The 22,021-nt window shown below is 42.0% G+C and overlaps 1 protein-coding gene across 1 annotated transcript; it reads left to right on the top strand.

Moving 5' to 3' along the window:
* Nucleotides 1-3,921: 3,921 nt before the first annotated feature.
* On the top strand, nucleotides 3,922-20,878 carry LOC149323519 (beta-1,3-galactosyltransferase 2-like). The gene is made up of 2 exons (XM_089489117.1): nucleotides 3,922-3,965; nucleotides 17,573-20,878. Exon 2 carries the CDS (start codon nucleotides 17,679-17,681, stop codon nucleotides 18,798-18,800), a length of 1,122 nt encoding a protein of 373 aa, XP_089345243.1. The 5' UTR covers nucleotides 3,922-3,965; nucleotides 17,573-17,678; the 3' UTR covers nucleotides 18,801-20,878.
* Nucleotides 20,879-22,021: the final 1,143 nt, after the last annotated feature.

Here is a 22,021-nt window from a genome sequence, read left to right as displayed (position 1 = left end):
GCTTTTCTGACCTTATCTCTACACTTGCTAGCTATTTGTTTGAATTCCTCTTTGGTGATTTCCTCATTTTTCCATTTCTTATACATGTTCCTTTTAAAATTTAGCTGAGCTGAAAGTTCTTTTGTCATCCATCCTGGGTTCTTGCAACACCTCCCATTTTTCTTTCTCACTGGAACTGTTTTAATTTGTGCCTTCAGTATCTCCCTTTTGAGAAACTCTCATCCATCTTGAACTCCCTTCTCTTTTAGTATTCCTGACCATGGGATCGCCCCCAGTATTTCTCTAAGTTTACTGAAATCCGCTCTCCTGAAGTCTAGAATGCGTGTCTGACTATGACTGGCTTCTCCTTTCCACTGTATAACAAACTCCAGGAGAACATGGTCACTTCCACCTAAGGATCCCACCACTTGCACTTCATTAACCAAGTCATCCTTGTTGGTTAGGATCAGATCTAAAATGGCTGATCCCCTTGTTGCCTCTTCCACGTTTTGGACAATGAAATTGTCTCCAAGGCAAGTGAGGAATTTACTAGACCTTGAGGATCTGGCTGAGTTTGACTTCCAACAAATATCAGGGTAGTTGAAGTCACCCATCACTACTACATCTCTCCTTTCTGAGTGTGTGGTCATCTGTTCTAGAAAGGCATCATCCAATTCCTCCGTCTGACTTGGGGGTCTGTAGTAGACTCCCATCATAACATCCTTGTTGTTTCCCTGCCCTTTAATTTTTATCCAGATGCTCTCCACCTGGCTTCCAGGATTGATGTCCTGGATCTCTTCACTGGTGTAAATGTCCCTGACATATAGGGCCATTCCTCCTCCTTTCCTGTTTGGCCTGTTTATCTTGAAAAGGTTATATCCCGCTATTTCCACATTCCAATCATGAGACTCATCCCACCAGGTTTCAGTGATGCCTATTATATCATATTTGCTTTGTTGTACTAGGAGTTGAAGTTCATTGTGCTTATTTCCCATGCTCTGCGCATTAGTGTAGAGGCATCTAAGACCATGTGTTCCCTTTACTTGCTGCCTGTTGAAGTTCTTTTGCCTCCCACTGTTGGGTCCTTGCACTGTTTGTCTTGTTCCCTCTCTGTCAGTTTGACTATCTTCTCCAGCCTTTTTGCCTTCCAGAATACTGTCTCCCTCCCCCACATAACTCAGTTTAAAGCCCTCCTGATCAAATTCTTGAGACTGTTGGCAAAAATGTTTTTGCCAACTGGCGTGAGATGCAACCCATCCCTGGCCAGAAGTCCCTCCTCATGGAACTGCAGCCCATGGTCCAAGAATCCAAACCGTTCTTGGCGGCACCATCTACGGAGCCAGTTATTTACATCCGCTATTTTCTTCTCCCTTCCTGGACCATGCCCTTCAACTGGGAGAAGAGAGGAGATGACGACCTGTGCATCCACCTCTTTCAACTTCCTACCCAAAGCCTCATAATCCCTTTTGATATTCTGAAGGCTATGCTTTGCAGTATCATTGGTTCCCACATGAACCAAAAGAAAGGGGTAATGGTCAGTAGGCTTGACCAGTCTTGTCAGCCTCTCTGTCACATCACGGATCTTTGCCCCAGGGAGACAGCACACCTCCCAAGACATCTTGTCAGGCCCACAAACCACTGGTTCAGTGCCTCTCAGCAAGGAGTCTCCCACGACCACCACTCACCTCCTCCGAGGCTTAGCAGCGGCTGTTCCCTTTGGTGGAGCTCTCTGGGTCCCCTGCTCTGTCCCTGAGGTCTGTCCCTGCTGTTGTTCCTCATCATCCTTGATAGTAGAGAGAGATTGAAATCGATTCTGTAGCTGTAAGCTTACAGAATGTTCCCTGGTTTCCCTACTTCTGTGTGTGACCTTCTTCCAACTATCTACTTCTGTTGTGTGTGAAGTGACCTCCTCCTCCCCAGCAACCTCCTCTGTGTGTTTCCTGTCCAGGACCATCTGATCCGTTCTGGTCAGGAAAACCTCTTGCTCCCTATGATGCTGAAGTGTAGCTACCTGGGCCTCCAGCTGCTGTACTTTCTCTTCTGAGGGCTACCAACTTGCACTTGGGGCAGGTAAAGTTCCCCATATCCCTAGGCAAGAAGACAAACATCCCACAGGTGTTGCAGGTGACTGCAGCAGGGCCTTCAATGTCCATACTGAGAAGTCTTAGGGAAACTCTGAACAAAACTGTGGGTTTCCCCTGCTAAACACAAGTGTAAAGACCCCCTGATGGCTTGGCCTTTGTCCCCAAACTCTGTCCTTGAGTTCAATTCACTGGCCTTATAGTTATGCAGACTAGCTCCTTTCAGAGCAAGTCTCTGACTCACTTCCTCTGAGCAAAAGTACCCACAAGCCCCTTAAGGAAAAGGGAAAAGAAAATGTGGAAAATTAAAGGGCCTCCCTCTAACAATATTCCCAGGCCAGCTTCTCCTGTGTACTCCAAACACTCCTTGACTATATAACAATTTTTTAAAAATAAAAATAAACCATGAAACCCACTGGGTAACCTTGGCAAGTCACACTCTCTCAGCCTCAGGGGAAGGCAGTGGTAAACCTTCTCTGAACAAATCCTGCCATGAAACCCCTATGATAGGTTTGCCTTAGGATTGCCATAAATCAGAAACAGCTTGAAGGCACACCACCAGCACCACCAGCACCACCGCCCATATGACATCCAGTATGGTGTAGTGGTTTGAGTGTAGGACTACAACAGCGGAGTTTGATTCCCAGCTTGAGCATAAAAACCCATTGGGTGACCTTGGGCAAACTACGTTCTCTCAGCGTCAGAGGATGGCAATGCCAAACCCCAACTGAAGAAACTTGCTAAGAAAACCCTATGATAGGTTGGCCTTAGGGTCGCTATAAATCAAAAATAACTTGAAGGCACACAGCAGCAACAACAACAAATATAATACTCAAGACCACACTGATTTTGTTAACTGAAGTATGCCTATATAGTAAAACTAGAGTAGACTGATTAGTGTGTCTCACGTCTCCAGCCTGGGTGTGTTCTGCTTCCCACCCCTTATTCCCAGCAAGTGAATGTCAAGGAATGAGTTAGAAGGACGGGGAAGAAAAATAAATCAATGTGGCAGTGCACTCGTCCCTCCACATTCGCAGCTTTGACTTTTGTGGATTTGATTATTCACAGATTTGATTAATATGTCCTCTCTGGGAATATCTAGCTAAAATTTAACCAAAAGTTGCACTGAAGGACCTATAGGGATTCCTAAAGAGAACACTTCACTAGGCATTTGTATCTCCTCCGGCGCAATTCTGTGGTCAACGTCTGGCAGATGTTGACCCCAGAGTTGCACTGGAGGACCTAGAGATTCCTAGAGAGGTGTTCTCCCAGGTGAAAAACATTGTGTTTTTGTTATTTGTCATTTTTCCACATTCACAGGGGTCCTGGGCCCCTAACCCTTGTGAATGTGGAGGGAGGAGTGTACTTTTAAAACCAGCTGGCTTTTATTTTAACATGAGCTTTCAAAGATATAAATCTACTTCTACACTTGTATTAAGACCTCAGGTATAAAATAAATTTATGTACTTGTGACAGTGGAACAGAATGTAATATCAGATCCAAGAGGATGCAAATCATGTCTCTTGCCCAATCCTCATCCCCTTACTGTGTTTGATTTACTTTCTAATTGTGGCTTCACATTTTAAAGGATTACTCTTTCTTTCTTTCTTTCTTTCTTTCTTTCTTTCTTTCTTTCCCCAGACCTCTCACTGAGCTCATGACATGGATGAAAGCGAGTCCTTTGACGGTCTTCTGTGGTCTTAGCCTTTCTCAGTTTCTCCCCATTATCTCTTTTCTGGATGCTGTGGGCTTTGCCTTTCAGAAGGCAGTATGGTTGTCTGGTCACTTTGTGCAACCTTTGGCCACTCCCTCCTTAGGAAAAGTGCAAAAACCTAGCCGGCATGCAGCAGAGTGCTCAAAGGCAAGGAGGAAACACAGCTGGACAGATGGTACTTCAGGTAGAAGGTAAGGCTTCAAGAGGCAATTCAAGGGGGAGAGATGGAAGGAGAAGAATGCCTCAAGTAAAGAGAGAGCAAAGAGTCTCACCTTTCCATCTTGAAACAGAGGAAGGGGACAAGGGTTTATGCAGCACTATCTGCTTGATGGTCAAAGTTGGCATTAGGGAGGTGCAGTGTGTGTGGAACACACCACGCGACCCCATAAGGGGTGCGTGACACCATTGCTCCCCAAACATCTGCCTTTTGGCAGAAACATTTTTTTTAAATGCTGAAGAGATTGAAAGAGTGGAGTGAGACTCAGTGGAAGGAGAAAGGAGAGGCCTCCATTTTTTAAAACTGATTTTTAAACTTAAACTATAACTTTTTTACTCTTATAAGTTTTCTTTTAAAATGTCACATCGCACCAAATTTTCACTTTAACCTCATGAAACTAAGTATGTGTAAGTACATTTGGACTGTGTGAGTGATACTGCAATTTCAAGGTATAATTTTATTTTTGCTGGGTGGTTATGTCACTAATATTGTGACATGATTACGGAAGTAACATGAGTACAAAAAACATGACTAAAGCTCTGTATGGTGTGGGATGGGAAGAAGTCAATGGGGAGGTGGCACCATGAGTGACTGCACTGGGTGATGCCAAATCTAGAGATGCCACTTCACTTGACTGTGGGTTGATGGAAGAGGAGCAAAAGTGACTGCAGATATTTGAAAAACGCTTTCTTTAGATTCCAAGATATAGCAGTCTTGAACTGGATTATTTCTACAGTGTAGATTAATGCTCAGTCTGCTCAGACTGTAGAATCAGTATGTGGAGAGATTTTGTAGCCCCTTTGAGACTAAGGAGGTTATCACATCGGAGGCAAGTGTCCTCCTCCCATTGTTAAATCATCTCATTCGTGCTATCGGTGGGAAGATTATTACACCCTTGTGGGCTTATCCCATTCTTCTTCCATCAATAAACAGTAATGGACACATCATTGGGTATTAAGGAAAACTCCAGTTAATACCCAGTGATGGGATAAGTGTGCGGGGTGTGATAATCTTCCCCCCTGATTGTACAAATGAGACAATTTAACAATGGGAGGAGGATGCTTGCCTCCTCCGTGTGATAATCTCCTAAGTGAAAGAAAATGAAAGAAAGAAGTTGGCAGCAGGAGCTTTTTTAGACTTCAGTTTACAGGGGGATGGCACAGAAGGAAAAGAGCAAAAATGGTGGAAAGGGCATGAAGGAAAATGCCACTGGGAAGTCAAACATGCATCCCCCCCTTCCACTGAATTGTTTGCTGTTGTCTGTAGTTATGTCTTTACAGAAGAAATAGGAGCAGCAGAAGCTGAAAAACCAGGGAAAGATGGAATAGGGGCAGTGTGTGGTGCAATGCATTGTGGAGGAGCCATCGGGTTATGTGGACAGAGAAATTAGACTAAAAATCAGCTGCTGTTTATGTTTCTACTGACAAGAAAATGTGATTAAAAGGGTGGCATTCTTTTTTAGCAGAAGACAGGGAAAGGTCTTTGTCCTAATCTGGTCTCCATCATCAGATCAATTATTTCAACAATGAACCACTTAGCAAGGCAAAACCTGTATCAGTGCTGTCTAGAGCTCACCTGAGAACCATTCTCCAGATGTCCTGCCTAAACTAGAGTCTTTGGATTGCTTTGTGGGGAGCCTCTGTCCTTTCCTTTGTTAGCTGGTTGACTGGATGGTATCCACTGCTTTTGCAACCATCACAGGATAGCTGACTTTCTGGAGCCACTTTCTATAATAACCGAAAGCTTCACACCCCAAGGAAACGGATTCCTTTTTTGGAAAACTCTCTTTCTCTTCCTGTTAAACTGGTTTTTTGTCTATTTATAAGGGTTGGAAATTATCGGAGTTATCTTTTGAACAGGAGTACTGCTGTTAATGGATATTTAATGATATCAGCCTAACTTTAGACTTGCACCTTCCCCTTGGCTTGAAAGATTGCAGTGCAGTTAAGGAAATGTCTACCCCCATGGATAGCAGTTTCCATTCTCCTATGATTCAGGAGGTGCCCTTCACACCTCCTTTTTTAAAGTGGGTTGACATTTTACCTGTGTAAGTTTTGCAAGTGAGAGACGAGAACCCAGTTGGCTAAATCCACATTTATGGTCCCCTCTATTTCAACCCCTTAATGCCAGTAAACCATTGTTGTCTTTGTGTACCTTCAAGTCATTTATGACTTATGGCGACCCTAAGGTGAACCTATCATGGTTTTTTATTTATTTGGGGGGCAAGAATTTGCCTCAGAGGGGGTTTGCCCTTGCCTTCTTCTGAGACTGAGGTGTGTATCACACAGAGGTTTTTGCAAGTCAGATCCGGGGTGATTCCTGGTTCAGCTATGCGAATTCACGTTATAATGTGAATGTTTTATCACACCTGGTTGCTCTTCCATTGGCCTTCCGAATTGAGGGGGAATTGGATAAATCAAGATCAATGCAGCTTTCTTCCCCAAAGATATATAAAACAAAACATCAGGACAGTAATAAATTTGGTTGAATTCTATGATAAAAATCCAGGAAAAGAGGCAACAATGCTATTCCTAGACGCTGAGAAAGCCTCTGATAATTTGAATTGCATATTTATGGGGAAATTATTAGAAAAATTAAATTCAGGCGAAAAAATAGTAAAGTGGATCAAAGAAGTGTATAAAGAACAAGAAGCAATTTAATAGCCAATGGGCAAAAGACAGGAGCATGTAAGATAACAAAAGGAACGAGACAAGGGTGCCCATTGTCTCCCTTATTGTTCATTACATGTTTAGAAATCCTATGCAATAAAATCAGAGAAGACAAAGATGTAAAAGGAACTCAAATAAGAGGAAGAGACATCAAGCTTCGGGCATACGCCGATGACATTGTATTGATAATAGAAGATCCGATAAATGTGGCCCCAAAACTGTTAGAAATAATCCATCAATTTGGAATGTGTGCTGGGTTTAAAATAAATAAGTCGAAATCAGCCTTTCTAACCTTCAATATGCACAAAAAGCAACAGGAACGACTACAAGAAATAACAGGAATACAAACCCAGAAAAAAAAACCAAATACCTAGGAATAGTGATCACGAACAAAAATATAGAACTGGCCTGTTACAGACTGCCAAAATAAAGCTGCTTGGGGTCTCTTTGGAGGTATGCTGTTTAAATGATGCATGCATCCTAAGAATCCAGAAGCTGCACCAAAGCTGCCCTCCAGTGCTTAGGAATGGAGTGTGGCTTTGGTGCGACCTCCGGACTCTTAGGACCCATGCATCATTTAAATAGCATGCCTCCAAAGAGACCCAAAGCAGCTTTATTTTGGCAGTCTGTAACAGGTCACTATTTGGCAACAACTACAAAAATACCTGGAAAGAAATAAAAGATAAATTGACAAGCTTGGGAAAGCTGCAACTATCATTAATGGGGGAAATTGCATTAATTAAAATGAGCATACTGCCAAAAATGATGTTCCTGTTTCAGAACCTCCCTATTATACTAAATGAATCTATATTTAAGAATTGGAGACGCGACTTAACTAAATTTATATGGGAAGGGCAGAGAGGAAGGATAAAATGGAAATCATTAATAGATACAAGGGACAGAGGCGGTCTTTCGATGTCGGATTTTCAAATCTATTTCCATTCTGCTGTCTAGATTGGCTTAGGGAGTGGGTTCAATTAAAAGAAGATTATTTACTGGATCTAGAAGGTTTTAATATAGTATTTGGGTGGCACGCATTTTTTAGGATATGGGAAAGTTGAACAAAACAAACAATTTAAAGACCATAGAAAAGAAGGTTAAGAGGTGATATGATAGCCCTGTTTAAATATTTGAAGGGATGTCATGTTGAGGAGGGAGCAAGCTTGTTTTCTGCTGCTCCAGAGAAGAGGACCCGGAACAATGGATGCAAGCTCCAGGAAAAGAGATTCCACCTCAACATTAGGAGGAACTTCCCGACAGTAAGGACTGTTCGACAGTGGAACAAACTCCCTCGGAGGGTGATAGAGTCTCCTTCCTTGGAGGTCTTTAAACAGAGGCTGGATGGCCATCTGTCGGGGATGCTTTGATTTGGATTTCCTGCATGGCAGAATGGGGTTGGACTGGATGGCCCTAGTTGTCTCTTCCAACTCTACGATTCTATGATTCTATGATATTATTAGATGTTCATTGATAAAGATTTGGGAAAAATATAAAGGCAAAATCTATACAAAAATACCAAACTGGATTTCTACGCATGAAGCCTTCTTAAAAAGAGACAAAATCGAACTGAAGGGCTGGCTGAGATATGGGGATATTTTGAAAAAGGAACAAGGGAAAGTAATACTGAAGAGTCAAGAGGAATTAAATGAAGAAGGTATTAAAATAAACTGGTTCGCATATTATCAGATAAGAGAACTATAATTATGTGATGTAAGAGAGGAGGGAATAACAGAGGACAAAAATGAATTAGATGAAATACTGCTGAGTGAGAAAAGGGGGATAATTTCAAAACTATATAAATTTTGCTTAAGCATACATTTAGAAACAGAAATTGTAAAAACAAACATGGTTGAATGGGCAAAAAATGTGGGCCATAACATCCCTCTGAAACAATGGGAGAGAACCTGGGGCAAAGAATTTAAATTCACACTTGGTACTAATTTGAAAGAGAATTTTATAAAGATGTTCTATAGATGGCACCTATCCCCCTCCAGATTAGCAAAAATATACAAAAAGAGTGATGGTATATGCCAGTGATGGCGAACCTATGGCACGTGTGCCAGAGGTGGCACTCAGAGCCCTCTCTGTGGGCACACATGCTGTCTCCCTAGCAAAGTTTGCCAGAGTTTCTTACTAGAAAGCCAGAGGGACGTGGCACTTTGCAATAAATAAGTGGGGTCTGGGTTGCAGTTTGGGCACTCGGTGTGTAAAAGGTTCTCCATCACTGGTATATGCTGAAGGTGCAAACAACAGATTGGTTCTTACTATCATATGTGGTGGACATGCAAGGAGATAAAAGAGTATTGGAAACAGGTCCATAAAACAATTCAAGAGATTTATAAGATTAAAATAAGGTTAGAACCAAAGGCATGTCTTCTGAATATGATAGACAAGACAATAGATAGGAAGTACGTGAAACCGATCTTATATTTAATAATCACAGCTCGTATTACAATTGCCAAACACTGGAAAAGGGAAAATGCTCCTGAAATAGATCATTGTTTTAAAAAGGCCCTGGATATCGCTGAAATTGATAAGCTTACAATGTATTTAAGAGATGAAAATAATGTTAATGTTAACGTGAAACAAATCTGGGAGCTGATATTTGTTTACTGCTCAGAAAGATGGAAAAATTGAATAAGGGAATGATAAGCACTGATGTTTGCTCTTCAATTAAGATAAAGTGGCCTGTATAAGCTCGTGGGAGAAAATAAGATACAACAGTAATGGAAATGGAAATACTTAGTTTGGTAAGGAATAACATTTTTGAAAAGCTTCCTTGGAATAGTAATGCACGCTTCTCAATGATAAATACAAAGCATCAGAAGAAATTGTGAGATGTGGAAAATGTAACAGAAGTATGATGAGGAAGAAAGAATGATAGCTAAATGCATAAATATATTAATTTTGTTTGACTAGGAAGTACAAAGGGGGGGAGGGGAAAGGAGGGTGATGGAGAAGACTATGTATTTTGTATTTTGAGATATCAATAATGGACTATGTTGACATCGAGTGTACTGTGTTTTTTAATAATAATTTAAAAAACAAAAACAAATTGAGGGGGAATCGAATCCAAGACAAGTCACGTGATGCGGATTCAAGCAAAGCGGAGTGAGTGCAAATTGTATTACGACACCGGTGGGATTCAGCAATTCGAATCGGCAACCTTGCGCATGCTCAGTGGGGGTCTGAACGTATCGTGACCTTGTACGTTTCTGGGGTGAAAAGGGGTGGAAGTTCTTGTTTCCCTGTTTCGCGTAATCGTGTGATTGCGTGAATATTTGCCTCATGAATATTTCTGTCTTCTTCATCCCCCCTTTTTATTTTCTCTTCCATTTCAGCAATTTCAACACACACACACACACACACACACAGATAGATAGATAGATAGACAGACAGACAGACATATCTGTATATACACAGTCACGCACATACACACGTATAAAAAAATGAGTTGCCCTGAAAGTTGCCCTGAAAGTGAAAGGACTACTGAAAGGAAATGGAGGAAATTGCAGTGCTGCATCATGGGAAATTTGCAACCGGGGGGGGGGAGTTGTGGTGGTGTACCAGAACAGAAGCAAAGTTGCATTCCACACCAGATCAATTTGGAGTGAAATCAAAGTGAGCTTGAAAGTGAATTCTGTGAATTCACTTTTTTCCGAATTTATCAAAATGAGGAGTCACTTTGGATTCACTGCGTAAGTGCCATGGAAGGAGCTCCCATAGAAAGGAATCTCGTCTGATAACACATTCATGTTGTAATGTGAATTCACATCGTTGGACCTGTAGTCACCCCGGAACTGAGCTGTAAAATGCTGCAAAAACCTCTGTGTGATAAACACCTGAGAGAATGTGATTTGCCCAAAGTCACCCAGTGACAAGGAGAGACTCGAATCCCAGTCTCCTACATGGTAGTCCAATGCTCAAACCATTATACCGCTTTGGGTCTAGCAATGCCTTCAATGAACGTAATGTCATTCTTTCTCACTCCTTACCACATGAGGTGTTAATTCTACACACAACCCTGCTTCCAAAAGGGATTGGTGTCACTGCTACAACTGCATCTCACACAAAAAGCTGCCAAGAGTGCCATACTTTTGAGCTGAGAATGAATTCTGAAGAATGATGTCTAAGTTAAACAAGGAGAAGCTGGAAGGAAAACAGTAGTGGTATAAGAAAGCTTATAAGTCAAGACCTTTGAGAGAAAAGGTTTTCAATATCTGTCCCAAGGTGGGACTCAAGCATTCCTCTTGATGCTGTACTGCAGCATCCAGCACTCCTTGACACAGGCTATGCTGGTTATAGTCCAACCACATCTGGAGGGCCACATGATTTTCACCCCAATCTATTCCAAAAGCCACATTGCTTTGCCATTACTTTTATCTGACCAATCCAAGAGGCACAATAAGGTGCACTGGCTTTTGAGAACTTCAGTTCTCTTCATCAGGCTGGACATTAGAAACGGCAGCAGGGCAGAGAGTTGATCTTAAAAATCATGTGGTCTGTATGTTGTCTCATCCTCTAATGAAGAAGAAATATCGGCAGACTGTCAGATGGGTCTCATCAGTCAGTGATGACGCTAGGGAGTCATTCACACTATGATATAAACCAATTTATAAACTGGTTTAAAATGGGGTTGTTCACACTGGTGCTGTTTTCCCCCCGATCCAAATTCAAGGGGGGACATGTCAAACCCTCCTTAAGTCAGGTTTTCCAGGATCACCTTTTCCCCCGTGTCTTTTCAAAAGCACCGGGTATTATCAGGATACTGCCAATGGAACTGCTCCTATCCCATTTGGGGCATACTAGCGGGAGTAGTGTAACGGGCAGAGGTAGGCAGAGGGGTGGAACATACCCATCCTGCAGGTCTAGCATTAGTGACAAGTGCCATTTTGTTGTTCACGCCTAGTTGCCATCCTCCTCTTCCTCCCCTCTGCACCTGCCGCTGCCACCCGTCCTCCTCTTCCTCCTCTTTCCTCAGAAATAAAACCCCAAGGCTAACCTATCCCAGGGTTTCTTGGCAATGTTTCTTCAGAGGGGCTTGTCATCACCATCATCCAAGACTGATGGGGGGGGGGGATTCCTCCAAATGGCTATATCTTTGAATTCTTCAAGCTAGATGGATAGGAGTTCAGGGGCCTGAATTTACAAGACCTAGCAGAGCAGTGGAGGACAGGGGGTCTTGGAGGTGTCTCATCAACAGGGTTGCCATTCAAAGGCTGTTAGCAATAACAACAGTAACAACAATCTCTATTTCTCCAAAAGAGAGAGTGAGCAATCTTCCTGACAGTTCACACCCATCTGCAATGGACCTTTCTTTCCTTCTTTTTTCATCTCCATGCAGAGGTTGAGAGTGGAGACCCCTCACGTGAGACTCCCTTTGCTCAGCCTGTCCTTTGAGACTGGCTGGTATCCCTTACAAGATGTCCTGGATTACTGATGGTGGAATCTGTCCAGCCAGCAAAGAGGGGGAAAACTGGACGGAAGTTTGGAAAGAGAAACACGCAGCCCTTAATAGTGGAGAAGGCATTCTAATGGATTCCTAATTCTTAGAACAAGCGATATCCTTATAGTTAAGTTTTAATATGGTACCAATGCAGTGCCCACTTTGGGGGCATTTTAGATGCAGGTGAAAACAGTCAAGAGGTCAGGCCTACATGGTGTTTGTTGTTGTTGTGTGCCTTCAAGTTGTTTCTGATTTATGGCAACTCTAAGGCAAACTTATCCTGGGGTTTTCTTGGCACATCTGTGAGCTGTTATTTAAGAAAAAAATGTTGTCAGATTAATAAAGCATTTAAGCTCCTTCTTTTGTCCAAACAAGTAGACTCTCTCTCTCTCTACACACACACACACACACTTATTTACTTTGACATATCTTGACTTGAAGGAAACGATTTGAGACTTTCCAGCAGTCTCCTCAGAAGGAAGCTCACTTGTTCTCAATGGTATTTTGACTCCCGAAAACATGTTGAAGGATCACGGGGCCAGACCCAGCGCTTTTCCTCGGAAACAACATTCAATAAGTCCTCTGCCAGATGTTGCTGTTGTTGTGTCTTCAACTCATTTCCGAGTTATGGCGACCCTCAGGCAAACCTATCCTGGGGCAAAGTTTGTTCAGAGAGGGTTTGCAATTGCCATCCTCTGAGAGTTGACAGAGGTGGAGGGGGTTTCCCCAAAACAGTAATTGTGATGTAGGTGAGCATCATTTGATTGGCAGTTTTTTTTAAAAAAAGAGAACGATTGATATGCCAGCTCCATTTTAAATCGATACAAATGGCAATGTGAAAGGGTGAAATTGCCACAGAGAGATTCAGTCAGGGTAAACATAGTGGTAACTTCGATTTGGTACTGCATCATTGAATCTTCCCGGATCTACTCGGCACAAAAATGCTAGCGTGAATGGGGCCCTGGTTTCATTGCAAGTAGCTCCTACGTTCACTGGGAAGCAGACGAAGCAATAAAGTTTGTACCTCTATTTTGAAAACAGTAAACTTTACTGGAGTGATTGGGCCATGATCCCAGCAGGTATCATGTCTCATTCAAAGCAGTAGGGTTGCTTGCTTCTTCAATCACAAACCATCGTGCTTCATTATTAACTCCCAACTGTTTCCATCCTCCAAAAGCTCACAGGTTCCTTTGTCAGGGGGAAAACAGAGAGTAACTAGGCAGTTTCAGGGGATCACTTCAGTTGCTCAATTGATAAAGAAAGTCAACAGAAGCCAAACTGGGTAGTTTGACGTAGTAGTATGAATCAATTTTATGTTTATCAAGGGTGTGATTAAGTTTTCCAAGCAGATTATAATCTGCTAATAGAACAGTGATTGGAATTTTTTTTTAAACACCACAAAATTGTAACACTGAGATAACAAGAATAAAATGTATGAATCATCATGATAAACCTGAAAGTAATTTGAACTGCATTTGATTAAAACAGATTTCAAGGATGGATAGATGGGATGGCCAGGCAGTCATGTTTTCATTAGAGCTTTACTTGTTGCGTGCTTTCAAGTCATTTCTGACTTATGGCGACCCTAAGAGGAACCTACCACTAGGTTTTCTGAGTTGTTCAGAAGGGATGCATGCAGGTATAACTGTGTTGGCCATTTAACAAATACAAACAAAAATCCATTAGTGATACCTTTATTGGCCAACCGAAATGCACAATATACTTGTTGCAAGCTTTTGAAGTTCCATGGGCTTCTTCATCAGGCAAGAAGTTACAAACCAAACAGGAGGGAGGGGAAAAAAACAATTGGAGATGTTAGTCAGATGCCTGCACATTGTTTCAGTCCTTAGTAAAGATGATATGTCATCCATTTCAAATTCCAAAATGTCCTCCATTTTGAGCATGGCTAAGAAGCCTGAATTTATATTTATATAAGTGTTTTTAGCTTTTATTTGGCCATGTTCTACATTTTTCTTGAATGTCCTTCATTTTGCAGTGCCTTGTCCTCCTTTGTGGTTAGGACATCTGGTCACCCTGAGTTTTACCCACGATCTTCCTACTTAATTGAGAATTTGGATGCTTGCTGTGTTTTGGGAAGTGTCTTTTGTCAAAGTTCCCAGTTGTCTTCATGTTCTCCTGTAATTCCATTGACACTGGGGTCAAAGTGAGGTAGCCCCATGCCATCCATCTTGAAATCTGTTTCTCCCAATTGGCCATACATGTTCCTTGGTGGTATGAAGTGATTAATTCTTGAGTTGGCTAGAACCCTATCCTCCACCACAGATTGTGCCACCTCTTTTATGAAAGAAAGGAAGAGACGTTTGTGCCTAACCTCTCGTCCCCCGTGTCTGCAATTTCACCCATCTTGCCATTTTTGTTAAGAGTGCCACAGACTATTTTCAAACACCAGTAATGTTTACATCAGAAGGCCTCCAACACCTTCTTGCACATGATAGCAAAAACTCCAACTGCTTGTACAACTGCCCAGTTATACAAGTGTAAAGTCCAGCAGGAAGCCTACCACTATTGGTACGGCTAAATTGCTAAAGGCAGGGTAGTTTGAGGTGACAGAATGATTGAATGAAACAACAAAAAAAGACCGCTGGCATACGTCCAGAGCATTAGCAAAGCTTCAGGCTCTACCAGTTAGTCAAGGAACAATTCTATTTCTTCTCAATGGAGGTGAGTCAAGCTCAGAATACATTGGGAAAGACTTTCCATTTGGACTTCTTCAAGGATTCTCTGAGCTTTTGAGAACAGGAATGGTGAACAGTCCATTTACAGGCAATTTTTGTTAACTCCTGCAGCTAATGCTGGGGACCTTTGATTCTTCAGCTTTTAAAATAATTACTATGTCTATTAAAATAATTTAAAATAATTACTACTTCTATTACGACAATACTTATTATATCCCACCTTTTTTGTGTGACTCAAGATGGTGTACATTTTTAAAGAATACAGAGTAAAAATGATACAAAAACTTCAGTCAAAGCATAGATATAAAAGTTGCTTAAAAGACAAAAACATTAATTGAAAAACTATATACAAACTAAAAATAGCACACTAACGGCACACCCTTCAAAGCCCATTGGCACAATATTTTTTTTTAACTGAGAGGGGAAGGTGAGAAAGGATGGGGCCAACCTGGCCTTTGTAGGATTGTTGTCGTCATTTGCCCTCGAGTTGAGCTCAACTCATGGCAATCCTGTGGATGAGGCACCTCCAAGAACCCCTATCCTCCACTTCTCTACTCAGTTCTTGCAAGCCCAAGCCTATAACTCCTCTGATTGTGTCTATCCATCTAGCATGTGGGCTTCCCCTCCTTCTTCTCCACTCTACCTTTCCTAGCGTCATTTTTTCCCAATGACTGATATCTTCTCATTATGTGACCTAAGTACGTCAGCCTCAATTTACTCATCTTGCCTTCTCAGGAGAGCTCTGGCTTGATCTATTCCAAGACTCATCTGTTTGTCTTTTTGGCTGACTGTATCCTCAGCGCTCTTCTCCAGCACCACATTTCAAATGAGTTGATTTTCCTTCTATCTGTTTCCTTCACTGTCCAGCTCTCACATCCATACATAGTGATGGGGGATACGATGGCCTGGACAATTCTAACCTTTGTTCTCAGTTGTATATCTTTACTCTTCAGGAGCCCCTCTAGTTCTTTTATAGCTGCTCTCCCCATTCCTAATCTTGGTCTTATTTCTTGACTGCAGTCACCATTCCTGTCTATTTCATCCTAGGTATGGGGATTTTAAAACTATTTTTAGATTGCAAGCCTGAGGGGAGGGAACTGTCTAATTAAAAATAATAATTGTAAGCCACTCTGATAGCCTTTAGGGCTGAAGGGTGGGGCATAAATACCATAATAAATAAGAATAATAAAACTATTTCAATTGCCTCATTCCCTAACTTGAATTTATGTATCTCTTCTGTGGTCATAATTTTTTGCTTTCTTTATGTTCAGCATTAATCTTTCCTTTGCACTTTCCTCTTTAATCTTCCTTATTAGCCTTTCCAAGTCTGTGATGTTTTCTGCTATTATTATGGCATCATTCCCATACCTTAGGATGTTGCTATTCCTCCCTCCTATCGTCACTCCTCCTTCTGATTCTAGGTCTGCTTTTCTTATGATGTGTTCGGCATATAAGTTGAACAAGTAGGGTGGTACAATTCAGCCTTGCCTCATCCTTTCGCCTATTGGGAGCCATTTTGTTTCTCCAAATTCAGTTCTGACAGTGGTCTCTTGCCCTTGGTACAGATTTCTCATCAGGTGTGCCAAAGTCTGGGAGCAACCACCAAGAAGGCCCTCTCCCTTGTTCCCACCAAATGAGACTGAGAATGCGGTGGTACAGAGAGATGGGTCTCTCCAGATGATCTTAGAACTCTAATGGGCTCATAAAGAGAGATATGGTCCTTCAAATAGTCCAGACCCAAGTCATATAGGGCTTTATCAAAGTCCATCACCAGCACTTTAAATTGTGCCTGGAAACAGACCGGCAGCCAGCAGAGCTGCTGCAACAAGGGGATTGTGTGCTCCTTGTAGCCAGTCTCATTTAGCAACCTGGCTGCAGCTCTTTGTACCAGATGAAGTTTCTGAGCACTTTTCAAAGGCAGACTCATGCGGAACACATTACAGTGATCTAAACGCGATGTAACCAAAGCATGTTCCACTGACTTCAGCTCCCAGTAATTCCAGCCAGCATGGCCAACTGTGGGAAAGGATTGTGAAAGGGCCCAGAGTGCCTCATCCTGTCTTATAAATTGAAGTGATAGTAAGTCCCCAAGATACTCTCTGCATAAATCATTACACATTTACAGTTTCATTCATTCATACCTTCTGTCATGGCAAACTCCCTGCCTTTCCCACTCAGATGTCATTCTCGGCTTGACATCTGTGTCATAATGATCTCTTTTATTGGCTTACTCACTTGCCCCAAGTAGGGTTGCCATAATTGTCCACTGTTACCAGGGACAAAATGTAGGACAAATTCGAGACCAAACTGTAGGACAACTGCAGGACAAAACTCAGCCCAAAATGGAGGACATTTAAGGTCCTCCATTTTTCTTAAATGGAGATTTTGCAGTCACCCCGGATCTGAGATGCAAAATCTCCAAAAAGCTCCGTGTGATAAACACCATGGTCACTGTGTCGAAACAAATTCACTGACCGGCAGACCAGTTTCAAACATCCAGAAGGTACTGAAGGAAACTAGTTTACTGAGAATCATTGGACATATTATTGGCTGGGCCACATGAGTATAAAATGGGGAAATTAGATTCAGATATGGCATATTTTGTTAATCCAAGTGTCTGATTTGCAAGCTTTAGGGAGAATTGGAGTCTGATGGTATCTGAAACCTTTTGCATTGGATTTAATAAATAATTTTCATTCATATTTAGTGAGATCTATATATTGGAAGGATGAGAATTCCACTCTCTGAAACTGCATCTTTTTTCTTCCAGGAACAAATAGAAGAAGTGCAAAGGAATACACCAGAAACAAACCTAAAGGTAGCTTTGACTGAAATCTCTTCAAGACATGATCCAAATAGAGCTTTGAAAGACAACCATGAAGGCCCTCACATGCCAGCTACAAGCCTTGCCTACTTTGCTGTTTGCTCTGTCCTCTACATTTCTTTTCCTCCTTGTTGCTTGGCCTAAAAGTGAATTTTCTGAAAATCCCCCTCTGATGTTGAAACTCTGCAGCAATCCCCAAAGCAGCCCAAATTCTGCACAGGAGCAGAATTTGAATGTCCCAGAATTTGAATGGGAAGCTGTACTTGAGCAGGGAAAAGAGGCCAGCTCCCTTGCCTTGCAATCTCCTGCACCATCAGCAGCAACCACACACCATCCCTTAGAGGTTGTCTATTCCAAAGGGTATACATTCCGTCTCAATGAACCTGATAAGTGCCAGGAGAGGCCCCCTTTCCTGGTCTTGTTTGTGATAACAGAGCCCCAAGATATTGCCAGGAGGAATGCCATCCGGCAGACCTGGGGCAATGAGAGCTCTGTGCCTGGCGTCTCCATCCTCCGCATTTTTTTGACTGGCGTACATCCCTTATTTGGGTCCCTACTCCAGCCCTTGCTAGAAGAGGAGAGTTCCATCTACAGAGACATTATCCAGCAAGACTTCCTGGACACCTACAACAACCTTACCCTGAAGACGCTGATGGGCATGGAGTGGGTCAACAAGTTCTGTCCCAATGTCCCATATGTCATGAAGGCAGACAGCGACATCTTTCTGAATGTGGAATACCTGGTGTCGCAGCTGCTACAGCCTCACCTGCCCCCCAAGAAAAACTACATGACGGGGTACATCTACCGCAACACAAAGCCAATCCGGGACAAGGCCTACAAATGGTATGTGCCATGGGAGGTGTATCCCAATGACACCTACCCACCGTACTGCGGAGGCCCTGGGTATGTGCTTTCTGGGGATCTGGCCAAGAAGATCTACCAGGTGGCTCAGACCATCAAAGTAATCAACATGGAAGATTCTTTCATGGGGATCTGCCTTCATGAACTGGGCATTAGTGTGACAGACAGCCCCAGGGGTCTCTTCAATGTTTATAAAATCACCTATGAGAAGTGCCAATTCTCTAAGCTCATAGTTGTACATCACTATGGGCCTGAGGAATTGCTGCAGATTTGGCCAAGCTTTCAGGATCAGAATAAAACTTGTACTAGCTAAAGACACAGGGAGATGAGCTCTTGCAGGAAAGCTGGTGTGGAGGACTAGAGGCCATATGAAGGCCACAAGATGCAACGTTAAGACATTTACACTTGACCCAAACATATGCTGCTAGAGGAGTGAAAATGTCTTGTAGTTGTGTCATAATGTTAAAAGATCACACAGGAGATCCCTCTGCTTTTGTGACCTCAAAAGTAAGTTTCTCCCACCTAAGTTTGGTTTTGTTTATTTACAATTCATACTCCTACCCTCTGGGACTGTTCTTGTTTAGTCTATTCTGGACTGTAGTTGTACCCTGGACACATTTACACAGTGACGCTGCCAAGTCAACAGTGATGGTGCTAAGCCAACAGCCTCAGAATTGTGAGACCATGTGCTCACCTATCAGAACATCATCATCTTCTTGACATGCATGTCCTGTGGTGTGCGATCACACAGTGTGACTCCTATTCATAATTTTTTGGAATAGGTCAGCAGAAAGAAGACAGTACAAAGCTGCAGTCTTATCGACAACTTTTATTCACAACTTTTTGGGGGCATGTGATATTTTGGAATATACACAAGAAGAAAGGTGACTTTTGAGTTGTGTCAAATGTCAATAATTGGCATCAAGAGGCTGTGCTTAAAAATTTGAGCTGACTAAATATAGACTTAATATAGATGATGGGTGGCTACGTTATTTAGCCTCACCCTTAAGAGTTTGCATCATAATTTATTTTTATTTACCTGTATTTATAAGACACTTATATCCAGAGATTCCGAAACAGCCCACTCAAATAATTAAAATATACAATTTTTAAAAAAATGTAAAATCAATTTCCTATATAAAGTGATATAAATTAGTAGATGTTTCTTCAACATGAACCTTAAAAAAAAAATTGTTAGCACATGCCTAATCTCAGAGAAATCTTATTCCAGAGGGTGCCACCATGTTAAATGCCCTGGTCTGAACTACTATGGAGTAAACCTCAGGAACCTATGGCATTATGAGGAAGGCTTCTCCAGATGATTTGAAAAACTAAGTGGTTTATATCTGAAAAGGCATTCTTTCAGGTGAGCATATCCCAAGTTGTTTAGGATGTTACCCAATGAAAACCTTGATCCTAACATGAGACAAATAAGAAGCCAGTGCAATTCTTTCAGCAGGGTCAAACCTTACAGCCAATAGATGGTGTCACTTAACTAAAATTTCCATACTAACTCCAGGTTCTGGACCAGTATTATTAACAGGTTAGCCCACATGAAGCAAACTGCAACAATCCATCCCGGAGGCTATTATTACCTAAACCACTGTGGCCAAACTCTTGGTCCAAGAATGGCCCAGCAGGCCTATTAATCTGGTCAAAGGCACTCGAGGCTGTCAAAACAGTTGGCTTGTTGAGCTCCCAGACCAGTGAACCACCCACCTACAAGACCCCTACATATTGCCAGATTCAGCCTCAGCATACTGGCTCCAGGCCAGCACTGCATCCAGGCATTGGTCCAGGGTTCGTACTGTCAAGCTTGATTCAGATGCAAAGGTGACACAGAGGTTTGCTCTAACACTCCTGGCAACTCCTCCCAACAGCATCACATAGAACAGGTGTTGCATGGGGGCCAAAATGGTTGCCTGCACCATCTCATAACACAATTGCCAGGAATCCAAGAAACAGTCTTCCAGGAACCAATCCTCAAGGCTGCAGGAGTAAGACACCGGAGGCCATTGCACCAAATCCAAGCCTACTGAATAAGTCCAGGAGGATTCCATGGTCAATGGTATCAAAAGCCACTGCAAGCAAGCAAGAGTATGGCCCTCTCTTTGTTGGTCTCTTGAAGAGGTCATCCACCAGGACACACAAAACTGAGTCCACAAATTCAGGCTCAGCTTCACACTCTCTGACCTGTCCATGAGAGATTGCTGGGAGTGGAGGAGGTGTTTAAACCTGTGGAATGGTTTATTTTTAGCCAGCTGACATTATTGCTTTATATTTTAAAAAATCTAACCTGTTTAAATTGAGTTTACTTGTATACCACGCTGCGAACCTATGATACTGGGCAGGGGAAGGGAGGAAAATATTTTAATAAATAATAAAAACAAGAAGAGCTTGCACCACTTTTGGTCTGTTGATGTTGTTGCATGACTTCAATCCATTTCTGACACATGACAACCCTAAAGCAAACCTATCAAGGGGGATTCTTGGCAAGATTTGTTCAGCGGGATTACCTTTGCCTTCCTCTGAGGCTGAGTAAAGCCAAACTATTCTGGAGCATGGTAAATAATTTAATTAAGGGAATAATGGGAACAAACCTGACTTTGAAACCCCAATTGTACTTATTGGATATATTAGAAAATGAGGTCAAAAGAGAGGAGGAGAGAATCATTTTCTACATGATATCCTTAGCACGGATAGGTTCTGCCCAGAATTGGAAAAACGAACACCCACCATCAAAAGATTGGCTAATGAAACTTTACGATGGTATGGGTATGGCTATTCTAACACATGCTCTGAGAAATGACTTCGATACAAAAGTACGGCACCAATGGAGGAAAGTGATTAAGTTCTTCAAAGTGGAATGGGGCAAAACAGCAGTCATCAAATTCTATTCAGTTTGAACTCCATGTCCCTCTCCTTTAAGGTGGACCTGAGGAAAAATAAAGGTAAACCCATCAGAAAGTTAGACTTAATTAAGGAAACTAAACGTTTTTGTTTTGTAAATAAGACAGCCACATATTGACAACTTGGAGACAAAGCTGGTAGGTAGGAAGTCGGTGTGTAAGGTGGATATGGAAGAATGAAGGTTTGAAGTAAGGAGATATGAAAATAGAGACTAAAGCAAGCAAGCAAGGTTAGAGTAAGTAGATTTAGCATGTTGGTATGATGTAAGTATGTAGTGTTGATTGGTAGTATGTAAGATTTATAACTACGCATATTTGTTTTCTTCTTTTGGACGTCTTTATGTTTTTAACTTTTAAAGTTTTAAAGTTTAAAGTTTAAAATTAAATTTAAACAACAACAACAAACAAACAATACACCACCAACAGGACGTTCTTCTAAAGCTTTCTGTTGTAAACACCTGTCTAAAGGTCTTAGCCTACTGGCTATTACCATTACATTCAGTGATATGTGGGAATTACAATTTAGAAGTCATATTAGTACAAAAAACATTACAAAGGATTCTGTATTGTGTGGGATGGGAGAAGGAGGTCAGTGGGGTGTGTGTGACACCTTGAGTTACCACAA

Source organism: Sceloporus occidentalis, unplaced genomic scaffold (assembly GCF_023333645.1).
Source record: "Sceloporus occidentalis isolate IW3139 unplaced genomic scaffold, rSceOcc1.0.p SCAF_1, whole genome shotgun sequence".
Lineage (NCBI taxonomy): Eukaryota > Metazoa > Chordata > Lepidosauria > Squamata > Phrynosomatidae > Sceloporus > Sceloporus occidentalis.
The sequence above is the reverse complement of the archived record's forward strand: the minus strand, read 5'-3'. Positions and strand labels throughout refer to the sequence as shown.